Genomic DNA, 18,641 nt, shown 5'->3' with positions numbered 1-18,641 from the left:
GATGTGTATAAATTAATTTGAAATGTTTATTTTATTTGAATATGTAATTTCAAATTTAAATATTTTTCATTCATGCAAATATGTTATTTATATTTTAATTTCATTGTATTTATTTTGATTTTCATCTTTATAAATTAATGATGATGTCATATTTCATTCTAATGTGACATATTGAAACTATCAAATGATGACATCATTTATTCATTCTAATGGAGATTAATAATAAGGATAAAAAAATATCAAATATTAAAATAATTTTATATAAATCAAATTAAATATATTTTAACATAGCAATATTTATTTATTATAAAATACTTGAGACTTATCTATTCAGAATACAAAGTCACCGAAACACAAAACGACCCCGTTCAGTTATCTCCACAGTACTACTAAGTACTAACAAGTAGAGCAAGAGCACCGAAGAGTACTTAGCGATCTCCGTGAATACATAGTAACACAATAAACCACCTCCGCGCGAGCCACCCTACCCAGTGAACCCTACCGCACCGAAACAAAACCCTCGCAAACCCTAACCCTAATCTCATAGGAACATGGACGGCGACGACGAGACCTCGGGTCCGATGATCGACGAAATCTACGCCAACGGCGGTGGCGTCGGCGACGACGGAGACAAGCGGAGCCGCCGCGCAATCATGAGCGGCGACCAGCTCGACATCGAGGCGTACGCGGCGCTATACTCGGGGCGCACGAAGATCATGAGGCTCCTCTTCTTCGCCGACAAGATGAACAACGCGGCGACGCAGCTCGAGGCGCTGCGCATGGCCTACGACGAGATTAAGAAGGGAGAGAACACGCAGCTGTTCAGGGAGGTCGTGCAGAAGATCGACGGGAGGCTGGGCCCGAACTACGACATGGACGCGGCATGGTGCGACACCGTGGATCGGAGAGCTGAGCAGAAGAAGGAGAAGCTCGAGAACGAACTCAATGCCTATAGGGTTCGTTTTTATAGTTTTTTGGTTGAAAATTGGGAATTGCTGTGGTTTTGTTTTTGGCCTAGAGTCTTTGGTTGGCCTAGTCAATTAAAAATTAAATAGAATATAATCGCTTATTGTTTTCAGCTTATTTGAATGTAGGTTATTAAATGTGTTCTTAGGTTTTAATTGTAGGATGTTTTAAACGCACGTGTCATTGATGATAAGTAGTGTTAGTGAAGACTAAGGTTTTGAATTGTGGTATCAGTTTTGTCGCAATCCTTGATATTGTGGGAAATTGCGAACAAATGTGACTTTGGCGGTTGCGAAAGTTGGCCACAGTTGCAGACTAAGGTTTTAAACTGTGGTAGCAGTTTCGTTGTGATTCTTGGTATTGCGGGAAATTGCGAACAAATGTGACTTTGGTGGCAATTATGGTTGCAAATCTAAAAACCTTGATGTTGCGGCCTCAATCGTGGTTGCTAACTGTTTTTAAGACCTTACAGGGCAGTTGTAGAGTTATTTGTTGTTGTGGTGGATTGAACCTTGTTTGTTTGTTTCGAACTCTTTTGTTTGTTGTTGGATAAAATTTGTTGTTTGACTATAACATTTGTTTGTGCTGATGCTTAAACTGCAAACAATTGTGTTTTGTATACATTCAACGATCTTTTGGGATGTGCTGTAGCTTGTATGTGTATGTAGCTTTTGTTTGGTGATTAGTATGCATTGCTTTCACCTTGTGTTTTTTATACTCTAGTGCTTATTTATGAGAGATGAAGAGTTGGGTGCGTGTTGGTTATTTATGCAAAGAGTTCCGCAGATAGTTTTGTTTAGAGTTCTGGGGGGATGATTGTTGTGCTCAGTTGTGTGCTATTTTGACAGGAAACTCTGCAGCTTCTTGTATTTTGTGGTTGCGTTAGAGGGCTTGGTTAAAAATGTACCAACCCTTTTGTGGTTACTGTTTGAATCACTAAAAATTTACATTTGTACATTCCAAGGCAGAAAATGGAGAAGCAACACCAGTGTCTCATTGATTATGATTATGTTGAAGCAAATTGTTTTCCAAACACACTAATTGTCATGTCATTTCTGTTTGCTATGGTTGTGGATTTGAAGTAGTTTCCAAGTGGAGCTTTACCTTGTGTTTGTCTCGTGAATGTGTGACCCCCCCCCCCCCCCTTCCCTTATAATTGGCATGGTAAAGAAGCTAGATGGATTCCTCTCAAACAAAAGTCTAAAAGAATAAAAATATGAAGCTAAAAGGATAGGTTGATTTATTTTCGTGTACTCAGATAGCATTCTCTTGTATGATACTCCCTCTGGTTCTTATTATAAGGCATAGTTTAGAAGGAACCGATGGTCGTTTTTATAAGACATTTTAGAATTCCTATGAAGTATTAAATCTTTTTTCCATTAGTTTCCCTTATTAAATATTCTAAGTATTTGTGCTTTTTATTGATATTGATGCATTATACTCTTGGACTTAAATTAATTATTAATAAGGATTGGTACATTTGTAACATTTTTAAAAAAATTCAATGAAATCAACTTAATTAATTACTTTTATTGGTCTGTGTGATTGATGTCTGAAGTGCCTTATAATAAGGACAATGAGGAGTATTTTGGTAAGACCTGTTTTTTCGTAAATTATCATTGATTCCTTATCCTGTCAATTTGTTCATCGCATTTATTTTTTGCAGACAAACTTGATTAAGGAAAGCATTAGGATGGGATTCAATGATTTTGGAGACTTTTACTATGCTCATGGTCAATTGGGGGACGCTTTTAAAAGTTATGTCCGTACTCGGGATTATTGCACTACATCAAAGCACATTATTCATATGTGTATGAGTGCAATTCTGGTCAGCATTGAGATGGGTCAATTTTCTCATGTTACAAGCTATGTTAGCAAGGCAGAACAGGCACCAGATGCCCCTGAAGCAGTAACAGTTGCAAAGCTACGATGTGCTGCAGGATTGGCTAATCTAGAGGCCAAAAAGTACAAGCTTGCTGCCCGAAAGGTCTGTTCCTTAGCACTCTACTTTTTCTCAGAGTCAGTCTAGACTTAGATCAATTTAGCATGGTCTATGAAATTCCTGATTCAGAGGTTGAGGATTCAATACTCATTTATCATTGTTGGATGTATGATAACCTATGAACTTAATTGCTAATAACATGGTAGTAAGTATTGCGATGCAATGCAATTCGGAGACCCAATGATACGAATCAGATGTCAAATTGTTTTTGGGTATGAATTGCTTGTATTGTTCCAGAATCGCATGAATCACAAGTTTCTTTTCAATTTCATGCATGAACCGACTCTGTAACAGTGGTGTGGTGCATGTTTGCTGTCGCGGCAGAATTGGCTCCGTTTTGTGGCTGAATCGCAGTGGCCATGCAGGTTAGCGGGAGCAATTTTGTTTTCCGCTGCAACCTCCCTGTTATTGTTTGCGGCGCTGCAATCTCTCCTCAAGGAATTAGGATTTCAGGAGACAAATTGGGCCATGTGGCCCAACCTTATTTTCTTTTTTTTTTGTTGGGTTCTAATTTGTGTCCAGATTAGTCTCTCTCTCTCTCTCTGTGGTAAAATTCATGGAAAAAACAAAAGAAACAATAAGTAAAACTACTCCCTACGAAATAGAATTCCTGCAGCATCTGCAGCAAGTAATACCCCTTATTATCAGGAGGCATTTATATAAACTAAATAATAATAGTAGTTACAAAAAAACTAAATAGTCCATAACATATAGTATAACAAATTAAATAATATATTAATAATAAATATAATACAATAAATAAACATAGTGATCAAAATGTAATAAACTATTTAAAGCATAACATATAATATATAAACTAAATAATAATAGTAAAAAAAACTAAATAAACCATAATATATGTATGTTTTTATTTTTCATGTTTCTTTATGTTCAAATGCTCCTACAATGTTTTTGTGTGTGTGTTATGCTTTTGATCATGATTCTTACCATTCGATTCAGAAGCTTTCCAATACATGATTTGTATCCCGATTGAACTACCATGGCAAATAACTTTGGCAACCTTGTTTTCTTTATTTAATGCAGTTTCTAGAAACAGGACCTGAACTGGGAAGTCACTATAATGACGTAATTGCATCTCAAGATGTTGCAACATATGGAGGACTTTGTGCACTTGCAACATTTGATCGGGCAGAGTTAAAGGCAAGTACTCCATTATATTGTTACGATGGTTCTTCTTTTGAATGACTGCTCTGAAACGTTGATGACATTATCTTTGTTTTCTCTTTTTTCCTTTTCAATATTTGGCAGAGCAAAGTTATAGACAATTCCAACTTCCGCAATTTCTTAGAGTTAGTACCTGAAGTAAGGGAACTGATAAATGATTTTTACTCAAGGTAAGTTGGTCCTCATGTTCTCTTTTTCTTTGTTGTTCACCTATGTAATGTATTAGGGGTTAGTCACTAGGCGTCACTTTTCTTTTCTTGCTTAACTGAATTAAAATAAAACTATAAAGAATTACCGGTAAAATAGGTACATGAAGTTCTTCGTGTGTGGTGCTAAGCTGGTCTGAAAAAATTACCAGGATCTTTAAGAAATTAGATTGGAAGGTATGCGTGGAGAATATAGACATGAATTCGTTATATTGATTATTGATGTTGTTGAACCTTTTTTCTTTTTTTTCCCCTTGATAAGGAGGTTGGTTAGAGTTAACTGATATTCTTGATTGTTGTCCTTTTGATTTAAATATCATGATATTTTAAGGATTTGCATTTCGCAATGTTAAAAGTTTTATATTGTCAACTCTAATTAAAAATCATCCCAGGAAAGTCAAAAGTCAATAAACAAACCATACAAGACAATATGTGATTACTGTCTGTGCATACTAATTAAATTCTTATTTTAATATTGTTGAATTGGTGGAATCTGAAAAGTGGCTCGTGACATGAATTACATCTTTCAATATTTATTTTACTCTTGATTGTTTTGCATATATATGTTGCTCATATTGTTTCTTTGCAATGTCTTACTTTCTTTCTTTACGTGTTTTTGCTCTGGCTCTCTGGAAATATATATATCTTGATCTCTTTGCTTCCTTTTCTCAGTCACTATGCTTCATGTCTGGAATACCTCGGGAACCTCAAAGCAAACCTATTGCTTGATATACATTTGCATGACCATGTTGAGACACTTTATGATCAAATTCGTCACAAAGCCCTTATCCAGTACACACACCCATTTGTGTCTGTTGATTTGAACATGATGGCTAATGCATTCAAGACAACTGTTGCTGGACTTGAGAAAGAACTAGAAGCACTGATTACTGATAATCAGATACAGGTGCCGTTTGACTTAATTTGCCTTGTCTAGTCCATAGCTTGATTGGGTTGAATTTATAATGGAAAAAATCGACATCTCAGTATTACATACTTTCATTTTTTTTATTTGCCTGTGGCCAAATAACTTTTGAAGATGATTCTTTTTTTTTTTGTATCTTTACAATAAAACAGACTTGTATGGGATTTAAGCAGTTTATTTTTGGTGGAACCTTTTGCACTTTGCAGGCTCGAATTGATTCGCACAACAAAATTTTGTATGCGCGGCATGCAGATCAAAGGAATGCCACCTTTCAAAGGGTTCTGGAAACTGGAAGGGAATTTGATCGTGATGTTCGTTCCATGTTACTGAGATCAAATCTTATCAAGCATGAGTTCAATCTTAGAGCATTACGGAAACTTTGATTATGAACTGATGATAATGGGACCAAGTTGCTATTTTATTTATAGCAGGCATTGATCAACTATAACGAAGCAAGTTTCTGGAGTGAATCAAGGTTGCAAACGTACTTTGTGCAAACATTTAACGGCATATTATGGTTTCTTTTGTATATACTCTTTCATAATTTCTCAATTAATTCGTCACAAGATCTTCATTTCCTGTTTTTAACCTGCACCTCATTTTTGGTAACTCCGTTGCGTAAGACTTGAGTGTTGATGAAAACATTCTCATGATCTGTCTTAAGAATTCTTTGTTCTGGTAAAAATTATATTAGTGTTCTCTTAGAAGATAGTAATTGTGCTGGGTTGGACCTGTTGTGTCAAATCAACTCGTTTAACTTGCTTATTTTGGCAGGAAAGGTTTAAAGTTTTCAACTTACTAAACCTTGACCTGTCAAGAAAATGTGGTGGGGGCGGGTTGGCTGCTTGGGTTTATATGCATACGTTTAATTGTTGGATCATGACTATATTTTTTTATATTGTTTTTTAACATATTTGAATGTCTTATGAATTTGAAGCAACCACAACAATTATTTTCTAAAATCTTTCATTTTTTTCTAGTGAATCAAATTAGAAAAGTGTTATATATATAATATAAATTAATAGACTTAAATATATTTTTATTTTTTATAACATTAGTGTTTTTTTATTTATTTTAGTCCTTATAATTTGTTTTTTATTTAAGTTTCACACTCATAACTATTTTGTTTTGAATCCCTATTATTATTATTATATGATACTACCAAAAGATTTTGATTGTTAAAATAAATATTATTTATCTATCTTAAAATGAATTTTAGAGATAAAAATAGTTATATAAGATTTTGGAAGGATTAAAATCAAATGATTTTTTATTGGGACCAAAATTAAAATTTGTTATTTTATAAGGACTAAACAATAATTTTAAATTTTAGAGGAATAAAATACAGAGAATTTTTTTATAGAAACTAAAATAAAAACACTCTTTTTATAAAGACTAAAATACATTTAAGATGCAGTAAAAAAATATTTTAACCAGTGTAATATTATGTTATGTAACATGATATTCGTTAAATTAAAAAAAAATCATATATGTATTGTGAAACTTTATATATTTATTGTTACTTCTAATTCTAAACAAGTAAACATAAAAAAAAAAAAAAAAAAAAAACTGCAATAATAATAATAAAAATAAAACATAGCACGAAACAACATAGAATTGTAAACAATTTTTGTATTTCTTTTTCCTGAAAATTTTAAATTATTTTGTTCAATTCAAGCTTCCGACATTTATCTAACCTTGAAGGAAAGGAAGGCTCCCGCATTTCCTGCCTCATATCTTCCTTCTATTTTTAATATTAATTTGTTTATTATTATTATTATTATTTTAGTAAGAATAAGATGTACATCATCACTCACTCACTCCATCCACCGTCATGAATTGAGTGACTCCCAAGTCTCAACTCATCCATACATGCCAACAACAACACCACGCTTCTTCCCCGTTAGTTAGTTAGTTTCATCCGTTTACAATTTAACATTAACATCACCTAAACGCCAAACCCCCCATGCCCTTTTGATCCCATCCAACAATTCAATGCCTCACCTCAACCTCCCAGCCTCCAAGCGCGTTCGGCAGTGGCGCGTGCTGGACCTCATCTCGGCGGCGTTCTTCGGCCTGGTGTTCCTCTTCTTCATGCTCGTCTTCACTCCCGCCGGCGACTCCCTCGCCGCCTCCGGCCGCCAGACGCTCCTCCTCTCCGCCTCCGCGGATCCAAGACAGCGCCTCCATGTGGCGGCGGCCATAGAGGCGGGTCAGCAGTCGCGCGTGATCGATGCCTGCCCCGCCGACACCGCCGCCGACCACATGCCATGCGAGGATCCGCGGCTCAACAGCCAGCTCAGCAGGGAGATGAATTACTACCGCGAGAGGCACTGCCCGCCGCTCGAGACCTCGCCGCTCTGCCTCGTTCCGCCGCCGAAGGGATACAAGGTGCCGGTGCAGTGGCCGGAGAGCTTGCACAAGGTACGGGGAATGCAGAATGCTGTTGTTTATATGTTAATTTTGAGATTCTTGGACTGTTAACTAATTAGAACTCTGCCTAAATGTTTTTTACATTGTTAACTGATATTAAGATAGAAAAAATATAGATATGATAGGTGATATGATGTAACAATAGGAGAGATCAATCGAAATGAAGAGTGTCAACTAGGTGTTAGTACTGTGGGTGTTCATGTTAAACTACTCTAGATATATGATTCACAAAGTGATATACCAATATGAAGCGATATGGTTGGCAAATTTAACTATCTGGTGAGGGTTTCATCCCTATTTTCTATGTTCATGAGTATGGAAAAACATGATGCTGAAAAGTCAGTCTCTTAAATGGATTTTCTTATTTTAAAAAACTAGTCTTTTGCTTTCGACCAAGGATACCCTTGGCAAAAAAAAAAGAGTAAATATTACAAAAGTCAATTTTTTTATCAGGATGATAGTATAAAAAATCTTTACATTTTAGATGTTTTCTCAGTCAACATTCTTACGGGGAAGATTATACAAATTTTTTACATTATAAGTGTGTTGTAAATTAATTTTTAGGTAGAATGACAAAGCAAAAGTGGAAAATTTTTATGAAAAAGTGTTGCTAAGACTTCAAGCCGTGATTTTTAATATAACGAAATTAAGCTCAGCCTTAGTAGAAGTGGGTAGCAGCACTGGGTGGACACCCTTAAGTGGTATTACCAGCCATTCTGGAGGAGCAGTTGATTCAGCAATTTCTAGTCTTCATCTATCTGGTGTTTCATCCATTTTAGGTTCTATCAATTTTATAACAACTATCTCCAACGTCAGTGAAATTTCTGATTAAACTTTCTATTTATTTCAGGGCAGTCATTAGTGGGACACTTTTTCTAAATTATGGTTGCTGGTTCTACATGGGGAGCTATTATGTTAGTGTTTGGCAACTGGAAGTGGATAATTATCATGTTTGGAAGATAGGAGCTTGTTTTTGAGTGTTTTCTAGCTTGTGATTGATTCATAGCATATAGGTTTATAAGTTTTTGGTGTTTGAGTGAGGCCTTTTAAAAATAATGATTGCATTTTAAGTAATTGATGATGTAATAGAATGCTGTTCAAATTATCTGGAAGCCAAGTTTTGGAGCAACCTAGGCCCTAGGACATTTTTTTTAAGAACCTAGGATGAAAAATGTTTGTGTCCAGAATAGCTAATATATTATGTGTCAGAAAAATGTTTTTAATTTTTAGAATGTTGTTGATTGATGTTTGTTATTTAGTGATCTATCTATCTAAAAGCACTGATGTATTCATGTAGATATGGCACAGCAACATGCCATACAACAAGATTGCTGACAGGAAAGGTCACCAAGGATGGATGAAGCTTGATGGTCCTCACTTTATATTCCCTGGAGGTGGCACAATGTTTCCAGATGGAGCAGAGCAGTATATTGAAAAACTTGGTCAATACATTCCAATGAATGGCGGTATTCTGAGGACTGCTCTTGATATGGGATGTGGGGTGGGATCTATTTTCCTGTTTCATTTTGAGACCTTATTACTAGTATTTGTTGTTTAGCATGAAAATATTTCTTTTGTTTTACAGGTTGCCAGTTTTGGAGGATATTTGCTAGCTCAAAACATATTAACCATGTCTTTTGCTCCAAGAGATTCACACAAATCACAGATTCAATTTGCACTTGAAAGAGGAGTACCAGCTTTTGTTGCCATGCTTGGTACTCGCAGACTTCCATTTCCTGCATTTGGCTTTGACTTAGTCCATTGTTCCCGGTGTTTAATCCCTTTTACAGCCTACAGTAAGTTCTTAATTGCAGCTGACCTTTGCATATCTTGCAAACTTCTAAATAGACATCACTGCCCTAATGCAGAAACCTTGCCTTGCAGATGCATCTTATTTCATTGAAGTGGACAGATTACTTCGCCCTGGTGGATATTTAGTCATTTCTGGTCCCCCTGTTCAGTGGCCTAAACAAGATAAAGAATGGTCTGATCTCCAGGCTGTGGCAAGAGCTTTGTGTTATGAATTGATTGCCGTAGATGGTAACACTGTGATCTGGAAAAAGCCAGCAGTGGAGATGTGTCTCCCCAACCAAAATGAATTTGGTCTAGACTTATGTGATGATTCAGATGACCCAAGTTTTGCATGGTAATTTCCAGTAGGCTATTGCTAGTTAGTGTTTTCTTTAACTTCTTTGCTTCACATCACTGTATTTAACATCCATTGTTTATGCTTGCTACACATTTCTGTATCATATGGACCTGGCAATAATACCACTCGGGATAATGCTATCTTTGTTATTGGTTTATGGACTTCTCATAGTTTACTTGAGATTCCACTAATAAGATGATTTATTTCACAGGTACTTCAAATTGAAGAAATGCATCACTAGGATGTCTTCTGTCAAAGGTGAATATGCTATTGGCACGATTCCCAAGTGGCCAGAAAGGCTAACTGCTTCTCTACCAAGATCCACAGTCCTGAAAAATGGTGCTGATGTATATGAGGCAGACACTAAGCGATGGGTAAGGAGGGTTGCACACTATAAGAATTCCCTAAAAATAAAGTTGGGGACTCCAGCAGTACGCAATGTCATGGACATGAATGCATTTTTTGGGGGATTTGCAGCAGCACTAAATTCTGATCCTGTGTGGGTAATGAATGTTGTTCCATCTCACAAGCCAATAACTCTTGATGCAATCTTTGACAGAGGTCTTATTGGAGTCTATCATGATTGGTGAGTTTTTTGCTGAAAATTTCTAGTGTTTCTCTTAAAAGGACTTTTTGTTGTATCTTTTGGCTTGTCTTAATCAATGGTAAATTGAGTGTTGATATGACTTGAAAATCAGGTTAGTGTGGGAATTTTTTTGTTTTTGATGATAAAGGTTTTTCATACTATAACACCAGAGAGTAGAGACTGTTTCCTTCAACTAGGGATTCACTGAAATTATTTTGCTTACAAGTTGATTCCTGGTCTACAGTTTGACTTGTTTGTCATCCTTGTGGCTTTTCTTTTCCAGGCAGTTACTACTTTCCACTATATTTTATCTTGTATTTTGCTATGTATGTTTGTATGTATCAGAATTTATCTTTATGATCCAGTTCTCAATCAGCTTTAGTATCTTGGATTTAAGTTGCAGTTGAAATCTGCTCAACTAAGCTAAATATTGAATGGCATGAGACAGTTAATAATTATTTAATTGATTTTATAACTGTATGCTTTTTAGGTAGTCCTCTAGTTATCTTTATGAAAAATGAAAACTGAAGTGAAGTACTTCACCTCTTACTTATTTTAGTGCATTTTGAACATGTATTACAGTTTGTAATGGACAAATATTTGAAATCTAAGTTGTTTGATTACTGTTCCCAGGTGTGAACCTTTCTCAACATATCCTCGCACCTATGATCTGATTCATGCGACAAGCATTGAATCACTTATAAAGGATCCAGCTTCTGGCAGAAATAGGTATTTTCATTCTAAAAGTGCTAGTAAATTGCTTCCTTAACTGACTTGTGGGTCATTAATTTCATGTGTTAGAGTTGTCTGAAGCCATGTTTTTTCTTACAATCAACAGTTTTACTACTTAACACTCTCTTAGTGTTTGTAAGTATGTTGACGGCTTGGAGCTTTCCATGCATCTCTGAGACTATGACATGTTTTAACATAATTACTTTTGTTTCCTTTAATATGAATGCTTACAGCATTAAATTGATTGCATTCAAATGTTCAAATTTTCAAATGTAAAAACTTATGGTCTACTACTGCAACCGTTACATATTAGTTAGCATTTATGCATAGTCTGTTCATTGTTCTTCCTGGAATTATTAAGAAACACAGTATGGACCAAGGAGTGGTTGAACAGATACTCAAATGCAGTTCTGTTTTGCCTAGGTTCCAAATTTCCTTCTATTAAATTGATGTCAGATCTCAACTTACCACAGTTTCCTCTATACTAATGCAAAATGATTATCTATTATAATTTGTATCCCAGCAGACACAACAATGTTTCACGTAAATAATGAGCTCGCCTGATCGCTTCTTGACTTGATTGCAGATGTAGCCTTCTTGATTTGATGGTGGAACTCGATCGAATTTTACGCCCAGAAGGCACTGTTGTGGTGAGGGATACCCCTGAAGTAATTGAGAAAGTAGCTCGGGTTGTGCGTGCAGTGAGGTGGAAGCCCACCATATATAATAAAGAACCTGAATCACATGGCAGGGAGAAAATCCTAGTTGCAACCAAGACCTTCTGGAAGAGCTAATTCTCATCCCACTAACATAGCTGTTTAATATAGGTAAAATTTCCTTCTCGCTGTTTCGGGGATGAGGTTTTCAAGGCTACCTTTCTCTGTGCATCAAAGCGATGTGGTTTCCTTTCCTGTTCAGTGTTTATATAAAGAGAAAGTAAAGTTAGGATCTGAGAAAACTAAGATGTGAAGAGTGTGCAGTTTTATATGGAAAGCACGAGCCAGTGTTAGTTATATTTTCTCTTTGCCATTAAGGACTTGTAATTCAGTGCTTTTATTTATCATTGCGTATTTATTAAAACAGCCATCACTGATCTAATTGGCTTTTTAACTTATGTTCTAATATGTACGGTGTAATTTAATTCTCTCCTCACTACCATGTCTATGAAGACTTCTTCCCTGATGTTCGCTCCAACTACTAGCATTGTTTTTAAAATTTCGAGTAAAGGGTGTGTTTTCATTTACAAATTTTAGTCAATGCTATTAATGTCTTGTTTAAATGGGGGAATGTAATGTTTGGATTGGTGGTCGAGAATGGAACAAAGTGGACTGGAACATAGTAGTATATAACTGTTTTATATTATTAGTACTTGATCATTAAATTCTAATTATCATATTTTAATCAACATTTTAAATTGAAACCATGGTTCAACAACGGATATGTAACTTGCATTTTCTTACCAATTATGTTTGGATTTGTATAGGGGAGGGGCTGTCACAATTCTGAGATATGTAACTTGCATTTTCTTACCAATTCTTGCACATCTTGTGTTGAATTGGAACTTTATCAATAAAACTCAATTTTGCGTATTAAAAAAAAAGTTTATTCAACAAGTTTTGTTACATGAAAGTATAGGTGAGTATACAAGCCATTTCACTTAATTTAAGCCAGGTTTCTACTCACCTGTAATTAAATGGACTGGATCGAGTTGTTCTGCAAAGCCAACAGGCAAACCCAAGATTGTTGCTTCCTATACCCCTTTTTTGACTTCTGGAATGTTAAATTACATTCCAGACTCAGTATAGATTTTGGCTTTCGGAATAACCAAAACAGAAAGTAAAAAAAAAAATCATAAAAAGGTGCAGAAAGCAACTTGGAAGTCCAGGAAGCAACAACCCAAGCCCAAAGGAGTTTACAAAACATTCAGGGATGTTTGATACAAGGAAATATTTTTTGTGTTTTTGAAATCTTAAGTTAAGAATGTTAGTTTTTCATGTTGGATTTGATATTTAGAAAATAACATTTCCATAAAACGTTTACTAAAAACAATTTGGTTAACTTTCCCACAAAAATATTCTCATAAGGAGAAATAGGAATCTAAGTTTTCCAAGTTAAAAAAACCAGTTTAATTATAATAAAAATATTACGTAACTATCATTAAATTATTTAATGAGGTAAATAATTAAATATTATAGTAAATATATTATTTTACTTTTATATTCCTAAGAAATATATATGACAACATTAATGTTCAATCAAACAAATTTACTCATTCATAGAATTCATGATTTTAAGGAATAGTAACCCATAGATATACCAAAAAAATTTCCTTATGCCAAACACCCCTTGGCTTGTGGATTGGCCCAAACGTTTGATAATTAAATTCCAGAAATTCTTAAATGTAAAGAATCTGATTAATTGTTCAAATAGTAAAAGGTATAAAAGCATGATTTACATTAATTACAAAAGCTAAAGACGTGAGACAACAAATGCTTAATATGCAATATAATTATATAAGAACAAATTAGTTGCGTAAAAAACAACAAATTGACAAATAAAATTATAGAACTTGTGATATTAACAAAAAGACAAAATAAATACAAAATAGAAAAAAAATGAAGGGAATCTCAGATGCACATTTCATCTAACTTATAGAAGATGAGGGTGATTGACCCATCAATCACTGGCAATTATCATCACAGCTCCCTCAGGGATGCACCAGCCGGGAATCGAACCCGGGTCTGTACCGTGGCAGGGTACTATTCTACCACTAGACCACTGGTGCTCCTGACACATTTTACCCTGTGATATTATAATGTTCTGCAACGTGTGCTACTGTTGCCAAGTGGAATAGGCCATGAATGCAAACAAAAGGCATTTTTGTAGCATGAGTGCAGTTTTGGAAGTAATTTAAATTGAAAAAAGTGATTGCAGAAGATGGACTTGTTTATTAATGTGTGTGAGAAGCATTTTAACTTTGTTTAAAAGATGTAGCTACTGTTAAGTTTTGCCATTGTGTTTAAATATTTAGAGAGTTCTTTTGTCTATAATAGTTTTACTTGTTGGAAAAATTGTTTTCCAATAATTATTATCTCTATTAAAAGAGCTATAATAGTTTTACACACACATATTACATTACTATTAAAAGAGCTATAATAGTTTTACACACACATATTACATTATCACTTCCTATAAAATTAAGTGAAAAAGAAAAATTATAACTCTCTTTTCTCTCTTATTTTCTTTTTCTATCAAACAACCTAAAAAATTATTTTATTTTTTACAAGTTTTCTTTTATTTCTTTTTATTTTCTATCATTTAACTCAGTTAACAAAACATACCTTATTTTTAAGGACAATTTTGATTCAATCCTCCCATAACATTATTGGATAAGAATAATAAATTTTAAATTTAACTAAATTCAAATCGATGATTAGTTTTATAGTTGATTTAAAGGATCGAAATTTGTAAAAATACTTAAAAATTCATCCTTAAAATCAAAAACTCCAATTACAATAGTAAAAAAACATAAAACACTTGTGCCACTAAATTTTCCTCAGGTTTAAATTTTAACGTATCTAATGGGAGTAATTCAATCCAATCATTTTTACTCCCGTGCTTCAACTTATAACAACCAGAATTAAGGGCAATGTATGTATGGCTTTGCAGTATATGCTATTTGTCATTATGACAATAACTATATCTGCTAAGCAATTGAAGAAATCATTGGGCTGTTCAAATATGCATTTTTATGGAAAATCTCAAGTTATAACTGAGCAAAATGCAAGCACAAAAATATAAGAGAAAACACATAAAATGGGAATATAATAATTAGAAAAAAGAAAGCTCAGAAGAACATTTATTCAAAGGAATCTCAGATGCAAATTTCATCTAACTTCGATGAGGGTGATTGACCCATCAATCACTTGCAATTATCATCACAGTTTCCTCAGAAATGCACCAGCCGGGAATCGAACCCGGGTCTGTACCGTGGCAGGATACTACTCTGCCACTAGACCACTGGTGCATGTTTTCTAAGGTTGTCATGTAATAAAGAACATTATATAATGAAACATGCAGCAACTATTGCCCCCGTTTTGCGAAATTATATTCTTCGTGGACACAGAGAATAAGTCATGAATGCAAAGAAATGTAAATTAAGAAACTGCTGCTAGCTTAAAATGATAAAAATAAGCTTTCCACTTGTAATATGGAATGGGAGTTATTAGGGAAATTTATACAAATATATAAACGTAATACAACTTTGTGTAATTATTTTTTAGACTATTTTATCTTTAATAATATTAAAGTAGTAATAACAAAATAGTAAAATAATCCGGTAAAATCATGTTTTATCACCCGAAAATACAAATGGCAATTTAATTTCAAAATGTGAGTAACCTGCAGTTGGCTGAATCCCAAAGTGATCGCGTTACCTACTCTCTCAGCTACATGAAGGTGTAACCACCATTGCATACTACCCCCATGTTATGGCCAAAACTGCCCACTAAACCTTTTCTCTCTCAAATATTCATGTACTCTTTATATACTCCTCTCTACTGTTTGGCATTGGGTTACCACCATTTATTGCTTCTATTTCTATTCATACATTTTGGTAGAATAAAGAATTAGACAGCAATCATGGCATCTCGTTTGGTCGTCCTTTGTGTATTATTTTTATTTATTTTATTGTTTCTTCTTAATTATTTTTACTAACAAAAAAGGAAAAATAGAATAATTTTTTCTTTATCTCATTCATATTATATGTTTTTTTTTATCTTTGCGTCTTTAGTGAATGAAAGTCATGAGAATATTTTTTTTTAATATTCAAGGATAATGAAAATATATATATGAAGTTGCATTGATAAAGTCTTTGATCGGAAGATAAAATAAAGAAAAAATGAGGTAGACAAAATAATAAAATCTCTTACATTTTATAGACTTTTTATTTGTCTACTTATGTGCTATTTTTATTTATATTTTCAATTAATTTTTTTTCATTAATTTCCTTTTATTTTTATTGCTCTGATTTTCTTTTTCTCATTTTTATATGTAGTTGGAGTATTTGAAGTTTGCATGCGATGAGTTTATGGGAAAGGAAAACGAAGAAAGGAACAATGGATGATATGTATCTTTTTCTTTTTGTCTTTGATTATGTTATGCTTTTAGTATTTAGTCATACAAATTTATATTAAAATTAATTTTTGGATTTGTATTTGGATAAAAAAAATTTGCTAAATTTTATATTTGGATCATGAACATCAAATTTTGTAAGAAATGACTTAATTGATAGTTGATAATGTTAAAAAATAATTTTTATTGAACTTTTGTAAAGTGTTTAAGATGACTTTTTCTCTTAGGGAGAGTTTATCAAATGAATATGTAAGCCATTAAAACATGAATGTTTTGTTACAAAAGAAAAACATGAATTTTAATATCTTTAACATGTTCAACATAATACTATCCTTATTTTTTTTTCTTCTAAAAAAGTAAATAAAAAAGATTAATTAATTATTTTTCATTGTCCTAGAAATTTCTTATTTATCAAACTCTAAAAAAAATAAACATCATTGTATATTTCTATAATTTGTTAATTTTGGGTATAAATATTTAAAAAATGATAACAAACTCAAAAATATTGTCAAAGGAAACATGGTTTGAATGATTTTTTTTTTGTTTTACAATTATAATTAGAAAAATGTTTAGATAATATTTACTTTCTACACATATATTTTTTTATATTTACTTTATATATTTATCTATTTCTCTTATTTTTCTCTTCACCACATATCTTATTTTAAAATATATTAAAAAATCCTTAGAATTGAAGTATATACACCCTAAGAGTAAAGATAATTAAAGATCAAAATAATAAATAAAAAATTCTAACACATGACACAATAATGTTACTATTTCAATATTTCACAAATACATTTATCAAATAGAATGATATTCAAATATATATCACAAATGGTTTGATGAACTATGTATAGACAGACATATATTTACAACCATAATATATTAATTTATTATGTTATCATAACAAACAAAGAGATGTAAGAAGTAAATTATTTATACATTACAAAACATATTAAAATAAAATTAATATACCCATCAATTTACATATAATAAGAGATATTATTTTAATATATAAATTTTAACACAATAAAATATGATAGCACACTAAAAATACAGATATGCATGCGTGCTAGCGCCTGTATTTCCGATCGTATCTATAAAACAGATCATAGCTACACAAGTTCAGGAACTTGATAAGAGACTATTTCAAAGTACAAAGATGATACATGCACACTGAAATATAGAAAAGTTAAAACAGCCATAAGGCCACAATTTATGGTAGATGTTCCGAGCCTCCATAGTAAATTTGTTTAAGTCCAAAACTCCTGAAGACCCTAAAGTCATATACTCAAGGTAGCTTAAAAATTCTAGAATGCATGATTTAGAGTGACCGAGGGAGAAGTCACCCTTATTTATTGAATGTGATTGAATCAAGGTCAAAGGTCCAATCATCCTACACTAGGAAAAGTCATTAGGCCCGAGGTTAGAGGTTTAATTGTCCTACCATGGACGGTCCACTTTTGGTTTCTCTTGTTAGACAACCTACAACTCCTCAAACTCAAAGCTTAAAAGTTAGAGACACTTATTATGCTCAGTCGGCTTATCTACATATGCAGTCTAAAATTGAAATAAAATTTGCAAAATGGTAGTTTCACTTGTTGTTGATGCCAAGTACCGATTCAAATTCTTATTTGGTTTCAATTTCTCACGAAATGTATATAAACAAGACATGTAACAAAAGGGGGGAAAACAAGTGTAAAACAACTTATACTTTGGTAGAGTACCAACAAGGAGTAAGCAGATGAAAGAAGAAGAAAAATCGATAGGAGAAAAAAACATTACAAATCATGGTTAACTTAAATCCTTAATTAGTCCATTAATTTTAATTTAATTTCAAACACCAACCAAAATCATGATTTGGTACTGCTTCTAGCTATTGCACGTGTCAAAACACATCAAACAAGAACCCTTCAGGCTTCATGTATAGGTTGCATGAGCTCAGATTAATTGTTGTAATGACGAACAACAGATATGACTGTCTCATTAAACACAATATATAATACATGACAGGATGTGATAGACTATGTATGGAATTGTTTGCTGTGCTGATATGCATTGAATGAAAGTGAATGGTAAATTTCATGAAAGTAACTCTTCATAAATTCTTGGAATATTATACGGTATCAACACTTTCATTTAACCAAAAAAATTACACTCGTTTATATATATGATTCAGTGCAAAGGCATCAAAATGTACCTTGAGATGTCAGGATCATGTTATGGTGCTTTTATTTATTCTGGAAGGTGGAACCCAATCTCAAATGACAATTGATAATGTCACTCTAGGGTTCAATATTTCAATTAAAAAAATATTCATA

At 33.3% G+C, this 18,641-nt stretch overlaps 2 protein-coding genes and 3 non-coding genes across 5 annotated transcripts; 2 read left to right on the top strand and 3 right to left on the bottom strand.

The window, feature by feature from the left end:
* Nucleotides 1-379: 379 nt before the first annotated feature.
* On the top strand, nt 380-5,969 carry LOC114418489 (COP9 signalosome complex subunit 1-like). Its single transcript, XM_028383855.1, has 6 exons — nt 380-956; nt 2,633-2,953; nt 4,013-4,129; nt 4,238-4,323; nt 5,032-5,266; nt 5,491-5,969. The coding sequence occupies exons 1-6, from the start codon at nt 552-554 to the stop codon at nt 5,665-5,667; spliced, it is 1,341 nt and encodes a 446-aa protein (XP_028239656.1). The 5' UTR covers nt 380-551; the 3' UTR covers nt 5,668-5,969.
* Nucleotides 5,970-7,081: 1,112 nt separating this feature from the next.
* Nucleotides 7,082-12,378, top strand: LOC114418488 (probable methyltransferase PMT13). Its single transcript, XM_028383854.1, has 7 exons — nt 7,082-7,708; nt 9,015-9,218; nt 9,303-9,513; nt 9,602-9,863; nt 10,078-10,452; nt 11,086-11,181; nt 11,771-12,378. The coding sequence occupies exons 1-7, from the start codon at nt 7,280-7,282 to the stop codon at nt 11,976-11,978; spliced, it is 1,785 nt and encodes a 594-aa protein (XP_028239655.1). The 5' UTR covers nt 7,082-7,279; the 3' UTR covers nt 11,979-12,378.
* Nucleotides 12,379-13,807: 1,429 nt separating this feature from the next.
* On the bottom strand, nt 13,808-13,889 carry LOC114420774. The gene has a single exon (XR_003668407.1). It is a non-coding gene; the product is annotated as a small nucleolar RNA snoR114 (small nucleolar RNA).
* Nucleotides 13,890-13,898: 9 nt separating this feature from the next.
* Nucleotides 13,899-13,969, bottom strand: TRNAG-GCC. The gene has a single exon. It is a non-coding gene; the product is annotated as a tRNA-Gly (tRNA).
* A 1,171-nt stretch (nt 13,970-15,140) lies between these two features.
* On the bottom strand, nt 15,141-15,211 carry TRNAG-GCC. Its single transcript has one exon. It is a non-coding gene; the product is annotated as a tRNA-Gly (tRNA).
* Between the last annotated feature and the right edge of the window lie 3,430 nt (nt 15,212-18,641).

This window comes from Glycine soja, chromosome 7, assembly GCF_004193775.1.
Source record: "Glycine soja cultivar W05 chromosome 7, ASM419377v2, whole genome shotgun sequence".
Taxonomy (NCBI): Eukaryota; Viridiplantae; Streptophyta; class Magnoliopsida; order Fabales; family Fabaceae; genus Glycine; species Glycine soja.
The sequence above is the reverse complement of the archived record's forward strand: the minus strand, read 5'-3'. Positions and strand labels throughout refer to the sequence as shown.